The 7,902-nt window shown below is 40.1% G+C and overlaps 1 protein-coding gene across 2 annotated transcripts; it reads left to right on the forward strand.

The window, feature by feature from the left end:
- The first annotated feature begins 10 nt into the window (after nucleotides 1–10).
- Nucleotides 11–3,904, forward strand: chtf8 (CTF8, chromosome transmission fidelity factor 8 homolog (S. cerevisiae)). 2 transcript variants are annotated; one of them, XM_078257672.1, is made up of 3 exons: nucleotides 11–203; nucleotides 872–995; nucleotides 3,287–3,904. In XM_078257672.1, the coding sequence occupies exons 2-3, from the start codon at nucleotides 930–932 to the stop codon at nucleotides 3,554–3,556; spliced, it is 336 nt and encodes a 111-aa protein (XP_078113798.1). In that variant the 5' UTR covers nucleotides 11–203; nucleotides 872–929; the 3' UTR covers nucleotides 3,557–3,904. The 2 variants fall into 2 exon arrangements, with proteins under 2 accessions (XP_078113798.1, XP_078113797.1); XM_078257671.1 differs by having other exon boundaries at nucleotides 11–198.
- The last annotated feature ends 3,998 nt before the right edge of the window (nucleotides 3,905–7,902 follow it).

Consider the following 7,902-nt stretch of genomic DNA (forward strand, 5'->3'; position numbering starts at 1 on the left):
AAACGGAAATGCGTCATCACACTGACAGCACGCACAGCTGGCGGGAAATCCTGGATTATGAATACCGACTTAATGGTGTTGGTTATTGTTATCAAAACAGCTGTGTTGGGATCAGTTTAATGTAAATGCGTCTTTTTCACCTTGTTAATGTTCCGAGTCTTCGCTATCTGACAGGAAAATGGTTCAAATAGTCATAAGGTAAGGTACGTTTGCGATTTATAGGCAGGCTAATGTGGAGGACGTCCCCAGTAACATTAACGTTAGCGAAGTTGTAAGAGAGAACACTACAGTGAATAAGATGTAAAGATAGCTAACACAAATCTCATGGACAAAACGCCGCGAACTGAAAAGTAGCTCATGTTGATATTTAAACGTTTTCTTACATTGTGCGTAACGTTACTGTACATTACATTTTGGAAGCTGTTTTGAGTGCAGTTTGGTGCGACACCCGTCACTCTGCACTTCTCGAAAATGTACTCCGTATGAAATATTATTTTCATCAAAGTAACGTTACACCCTGACCAGCACAAAACATTTTTGGTAGAAAAAAAATGCCTAGCTTTACAAAGACTGTAATAGGCTGTAACTGAAAAAAACATTTCAATGTTAAGGTTCAAATGTTAAGAACCACTAAATTAATTCATAATTATAGTGTATCATTATTTTAGGCATATATGGAGCGGTACTCCAGAGTGAGTACCGCTAGGGGTACACGTACCCCCATTGGAGAAACACTAGCATAGAGCACAGGAGGTAATGGGACAAACTGGCAGCCCCATCCCCTACAGTTTTGACATTGTAATATTTACTTTCAACTATGAAGGATTTCCAGCTATGTTTAGTTGATGTTTGTGTGTATCTGCTCCTGCAGATCCAGTGTGGATGGCAGCAGTCCCCCAGAATGGCTGCTGGTGGAGCTGCAGGGAGAGATGGTTTCCAGACACAACTCTGGTCTGGCAGGAAATGTGATGGGAGACCTGATGTACACCAAAGAGGTAAACAAAAGACTGGAAAGAAAAAGCACACTTAGGGTTTCCCCCAGTGTATTGCAAGCCTGGTGGCCCACCGTGCCTAAGTTTCCCCTACCAGGACTAAGCCACTGGGAATTTTGTTTTAATGTATTTTTTAAACATTTATTAATGTTATATGTAACTTTCAGTTTGTGTTGATTCTAGCGGCCGCTTTGGGACAAAAGCGGTAGTGCTTTTACCACACCTGCTGTATTATTTACAGTGCTGTATTGCCCACTGTATTACTGAGTAGAGATCGACCGATACTGGTTTTTCAAGGCCGATAACGATACCGATTATTAATAGTTAAAGAAACCGATAACTAATATTTGGAACCGATATGCATTTACAGTGAAAATGAAAATCTTTAAGTCAAAATTAAGATTTTGGAACGTTACAAACTCCAACACAAAACTTTGTTTAAATGCTTTAAGCAATTATTTAATAAATTAGAAACTTTCAACATAATACCCAGTAAAAGGACGTCAGTCAGATAAAGTTGTGGGCGGGACATTAAGTCAGACTCCGTGGTAAGTGAAAACGAAGCAGAGGGACAGATACAGATCTGTAGCAGAGCCAAAGTAGCACCCTTTTTAATTAATTAATTTTATCGGTTATCAGGCAAATAAAACGCTGATACAGATAATCTGCAAACTGCCAAAAAACGGGGCTGATAATTGAAGAAGAATCTGCTGTAGGACAGGGACAGTTTAGGCCTTTATTTTGGCACACTAACATTCCAATTATGTGTCTATGTGGACTAGATTGTAAATGATATGCTAAACCAGAACAGTTTCACTGAGAGGAGACCATTGCATCATATTACTGTATATCCTAGTCAATGAATGGTCCTTGATATAATTAAGTAATTAATAGATTGAGTGTTCAAAACCTTGCTGTGGGCCAATCAAGCCTTGACCTGCCAACTTGGGGCCAAATGGAAACATCTACAACAAAGTTTTCACTGCAATAATGGCTCAATGCCTGTGTCTGTTTCTACCATCAGTGTCAGTCCAGTGTTTACTCAATCTCTAAGAACATGGAAGCAATTCAGAGACCATTTTGGCCTGCACAGATCCTCCACATTTGCCTCAGTAATTACTAATCACTGCTTTATGCCATCTAATACAGCCTCTGCAACTTTGGTTCAACAGGGGCATTATGTCACTTACAGGGAAATATTCATGTCCTTTAAAGACTTGTCAACTGCATTTCAACTGCCTACAGCCCACTTTTTTTGTTCTTTTTTCAGATTCAACATTTTATTCAGAAGCAGTATCCCAGTTTTCCAAATTACCCTGCGAAAACATCAATTGAACAAGATTATTTCATACATCTATGACTCCTTGGTGTCGGTCGGCTCAGTTTTCCCCCATCATACTGGAGAGGCATGGTAGCAGGATTTGGGGCTTAGCATTGATGATGAACAGTGGGGCATATCCTTGATCTTGTTCATAATTCCTCTGTTTGTGACCGACATGGGCTAATTCAATTTAAAATTATACATCAAATTCATTACACCAACCATAGAATGTCTACAATATACCCCTATGTTCAAGATGTCTGTAACAGATGTGGTCAATCCCCTGCAAATGTTGTACATATGTTTTGGTCATGCCCCAAACTGACAAACTATTGTGCCAGAATCTTTGACACATTACAAAAAGCTTACAATGTTGTGATAGCTCCATATCCCCTCTCCGTCATCTTTGGTATCCCAATGGGTGAGGGCCTTTCGCTTAAGTCTCGCCATGCCATGGCCTTTAGTACCTTGTTAGCCAGATGCCTAATTTTCCTCAACTGGAAACACGTTCTGCCCCCATCTAATGAGCGATGAATCAAGGAGGTTCTGTACAATTTTCACTTAGAGGTTATCCAAAGAACTTTGAAAAAAATATGGAAACCATTTATATCTCTAATTGACACCCTAGACCGGGGGTCTTCAACGGTTTTTAGACCAAGGACCCCTAAGCGGAACGAGAGACGGAGCTGGGACCCCCTACTACATATATTGTATAAAACTGAGCTGCATCGTTGCCAGGTTAGCTCAGTTGGTAGAGCAGGCGAACATATATACACGGGTTCGGCTCCGACCTGCAGCCCTTGGCTGCATGTCATTCCCCCACTGTCTCCCCTTTCATGTCTTCATCTGTCCTTAAATAATAAAGGCCTAAAAATGGCCAACAAAAATAATCTTAAAAATGCATATCAAACTGGGTGGATGGATGGATGGATAATCATACATTATTAGCTGTCTTTCCTTCTTCCTCCATCAGGGGGTGCCAGTGCTTATTGTTGGACATCATATTCTATATGGGAAGCAGGTCAAACTGGAGAAACCCTTCGCTGTCCTCACCAAGCATTCCAGCCTTTTGCAGGATAGCCTGGGCAGCCATGACAACGATGATGTCACACAGGTACCTATGGAAACAAACCAGCAAGGACCCACCTCCACCTCCTACTCCGTGTCTGCCCTCATCAAACGGAAGCTGATCTTTAAGACGCGCCCAAAACCCATCATCACTAACGTACCCAAGAAGGTGTAGCGTGACTGCAATTTCCTCACTGGGTCAGAGGTGCGTTATTATGGAACCCACGCAACTTTGAGGCAAGGCCCGCCCTTCAATAGCATTAACACACTACTATTGGCCAGGCGTCCATGCTTATGCTAGGTAATGTAACCTGATTTGTTCAGGTCCTATCCCCTGACCAATCGGCTATCCTAACCTTAACCACTCAAGGTTAATGAATAAAACCAACAAATCGAGCTGCTTCGTAGGACAGGACTTGCCTAGAAGTTACGTGGGATCCATAATAACGCGTCAGAGGTCCTGTGTGTGACGGGAACAAACTGATCTGGACCCGGACTTAGAAAAAACTGAGTTTAAAAGCTTGTACTTGTCATCCAGCTCTGATATGATGCAGTTTGATTATACATTTGTTGTACAATTGATCAATACTTGCCAACCTTTAACCAGAACGGATTCCAACGAGACTTTAATGCAGCTCCTTGCATGTATGAATGAATGAATGAGTGAATGTTGTATTGTTTCCCTGAGATTCGTAGAAAACGTTTAAAAAGCCCCATGAGGGTCTAAATGCTGTTTCAAAGGCTTTTGCACTCTGAAAAGAATCACATTGTGGATGGAATACAGAATAATCTTCTGTAAAAAAAATAAAAATAAAGAATTTTGGATCCATAAGTATCCAAACAAGGGACACAAAGGGAACATTCCAGATGGCAACATTATAATTTATTGTGATGGATCAGACATCTACACTGTATTGAATATGACCTTTGGTCATTGTTTTCATATAAACTGTAAGCAAATGTCCACAAGGTGAACTGTGACTTTTCATTTGATATCAGTGTACCTATTACCATTTAATATGTGTCTATTTACCCACCATGTCTACTTCTATGTCTACTTCTACTTCGGTTTGTACCGAATTCTATTCTTTCATTCGCTTGCTGTCTTAACTAGGGTTGGGTATCGTTTGTCTTTTTTAAAACGATTCTGATTCCTAAACCGATTCTTGAAAAACTACATCAAAGAAAGGCTCTTTTATAGTGTGGCGCCGCATGTTTCAATAAATTCAACGTGCTTCCCCCTTTGCACGTAATCGTTTTGAAACATTTGTTGCATTTTGAATCCTTGGCTGTGAAATACAGCCACACTTTTGACCACTTCGCTTTAGGCATTTTAAATGCACTAAAATCTAGCTAGCTAACGATAGACTAGCAGAGCAAGTGTAATATGTTTACTAGCTCAATATGCTTTTACGTCCGTTTTGGTGAGCCCAGAGGGAAAATATGGCATTTTAAAAGTAGCCTACATTTACGGTAGCTAGCTAACGGTAGACTACAGAGAGAGTGTGATGTTTTTACGTCCGTTTCGGAGCGACGGAGGGAAAATATTTCAGTCGACACATTAAGTGGAACCGAAATGAGGAACCGAAATTTGCGTTCTAATCCGGTCCGATTCCTACCGGTTGCGTAGGAACCGGTTCCACAATTGGCGATAACAAAATAACATTTCATCATCTCACTTGTAACTTTTAAGCAACATACATTCAAGTTGAGTACTCAGTTTTCCTGGTCAACTTTTGTACCGATTACCGGTACCTGAAATTATCTACCAGTACTTTTTTGTAGCCTACTTTCCCTCTTTAATAACAAAATATTAATTTCTGTAGTTAAAATAAGGTAATTAACCTATTTACATTTTGTTATTTCTTTAGAACATTTTACACACCACACAAAAACGTGGATCAGGGACCAACTACGGTCCGTTACACCACTACTATAACATTAACGTCACTAACAAATAATATATGTAGATTAAACGTCACTAATAATTTTATTGATCAATAGAAAATGCATTTAAAAATAGAAAATGTTACACTTCATAAGGTATGGTATTTATAACACAAGGCATATAGGCTTGGTCCGGATAGCCTTGCCGTTCGGTCCGGATGCAGACCTTGGTCCGGACTTTGAGAAGCCCTGCTGTATGTCATAGTTATATATGTCACAGAAGTAGGCACTTGACTACTCTCAAATATTGTAAGTGTGGGTTTTGGGATTGACCCAAGGTTTCTGTGACTGTGTTTGGGAAATACTGTTAACATTTCTTTCAACTAAGTGGACAGACTAACAAGTGCATACATTAACAAACCATTATCTTCAGTTGGCACCGAGTGACACATCTATGCAATTGGTGTATATGGAACGTAACATGAATCTTAAATTGAAGTTTAGAGGAAAGGTTGCATAGTATGGGTAGGTTGTATTAGCAATATAACCTATTTAATCATTAGCTGTAGCCTACTGTAATTGACAATGCGTGTTGCTCATTTTCTATTGCAAAACATTGACAATTGACTAAAATCTAGATGTAGTCAAAATCAAAAACCTACAGCTGCCAATTTCTCTCTTTTTTTAAATGTCTGATAACAACATCAAAATTACAGCTTTCAAACTGACAGATCTAACAGGCATTCTCTACTAGGTCACCAAATTTGTACTAAGCTTCATTAAAGGAGTACAACAGCATTTTAGTGTTGCACTTGTTGGGGGACAAAACAAAAGATTGAAGCAGCAGAGGCTCCTATAATGTAACTTGATAACATCTTTTCATTAGACCCTCCCTGACTGGTAAACACCCACTTTATTTGAACTTGAGCACTTGTAACGTAGGATTTGTGTTATGGATTTTGAGCCTGCAAGCCCAAACTTGAAAACTAGTCCAATAACCCATATGACATCATCAGGGGTTATTTAATCAGATGGCATAGCTCAACAATTAAGCTGTGCCCTTTTAACTAGAAAGTGGTCATGAAATGAACGATTGTGAAATAAAAAAACACTTCTTGAATACATAGCCCAACCTTTTGCTCCTGCAGTAGTCTCGCATTGCCAGACCTTGCTCCACAGCGCTGCAGAGGAGGGTCTGGCTAGTCCACACAGCAATCCGGGGTGAGAGAAAAAGGTGCTCTGGTTTATTGGCATTTCTTTAAATCGATCACAATCCGTCATGGGCCGCGCTAAGCACCGGACAGCGCCACAGTGCTGTTGCAAATTAGCCTCGGAAGGAACTTGTTTCGGTGGAACGTGTACGTTCAAAAGTTGTTTTAATCGCGCGAGAGAAAACTCAGTCCTCATAAATCGACTGGATTTTGAAATGTTTTGAAACTTACACAAAGAAAGCGGAAGGTAGCGGACATCCGGCCGAAAAGAGTGACATCTGGCGCAATTTCAGGCAGCAACGGAGCAATCCCGGAAGTGAAACGTCGTGGATATAAACTACCCTCCCTCTGACTCTGACTGAGGATCTGACCAATACTGACTGACTATTAATGGGATCCTATGATATTTCAGTGCTGTCCATCAGGATTCTCACTGAATCAATGTCAAGTTTTTGCATATTTCTTTTATTTCAAACAGAATATTTGATGCCTTCAGATTAAGTCCAAAAACAAACCAGATGTAGAATTAGCCATATTGTCACAATCTGAATGCGATGCTATGATAAAGCAAAGCAGGGCTAAGAGCAGCACGGCAACATTCATTATATTAAGAATAAAAAAAGTAAGTACAGTAAGTATCTCTGTTGTTACTATAAGTGCCACTGCGCATCATGCCAACTGCTATAATTATTATGAATCATATTTCTGTATACCTGTATCAGTGTCTCTGTGTCCCAACCGGCAGCAGCAGATGGCCGCCCACCAAGAGCCAGGGTCTGTCCGAGGTTTCCGCCTACAAGTTTTTCCTCGCCACTGTCGCACCAAATGCTTGCTCGTGGGAAATTGTTGGGTCTTATTATTATTATTATTATTATAGAGTGTGGTCTAGACCTACTCTATCTGTAAAGTGTCAAAAAGCATTTTGAAATGTTGCCAGGGTATTTACAGCATGTGAGCATGTCTGTGTGTTTGATGAAGGCGGTTCCCGTGCCGAGGTGTATTACCAGAAGTAAAACGCCATTCCTGGTGGTGTGTGGTGACTGAAGGGACCAATTCATTCAGCTGCTGTAAAGGTTCTGTTCCATTTCCTCAGCATTCAGACACCTCCCACATATAAACACACTCAGGCATGCCTTTAAATGTCTTTAAAGTCATAATAAGAACCATGTTGTTAAAGCCACAGCTCAGTCATTTTAATCAGTGACTTAACATTACTCACATAACTTCATCAGTGACACAGCTCTTTATCTGTACCCACTCTCCATTAGAGCTGCAAAGATTAATCCATTAGTTGTCAACTATAAATTATTCGCCAACTATTTTGATAAATCAGTTTGAGTTATTTTTTTTAAGAAAGAGAAGTAAAAATTCTCTGATTCCAGCTTCTTAAATATGAATATGTTCTAGGTTCTTCACTCCTCTG

The sequence above is a fragment of the Sander vitreus genome, chromosome 8, assembly GCF_031162955.1.
Source record: "Sander vitreus isolate 19-12246 chromosome 8, sanVit1, whole genome shotgun sequence".
Lineage (NCBI taxonomy): Eukaryota > Metazoa > Chordata > Actinopteri > Perciformes > Percidae > Sander > Sander vitreus.

Bases quoted from the DNA above. Each gene is read 5' to 3' on its own strand.
- chtf8 (XM_078257671.1), top strand. From the start codon at position 179: ATGGTTCAAATAGTCATAAG. The intron at 199-871 runs GTAAGGTACGTT...CTGCTCCTGCAG, and splicing joins ATGGTTCAAATAGTCATAAG to ATCCAGTGTGGATGGCAGCA. The intron at 996-3,286 runs GTAAACAAAAGA...TTCCTCCATCAG, and splicing joins ACCTGATGTACACCAAAGAG to GGGGTGCCAGTGCTTATTGT.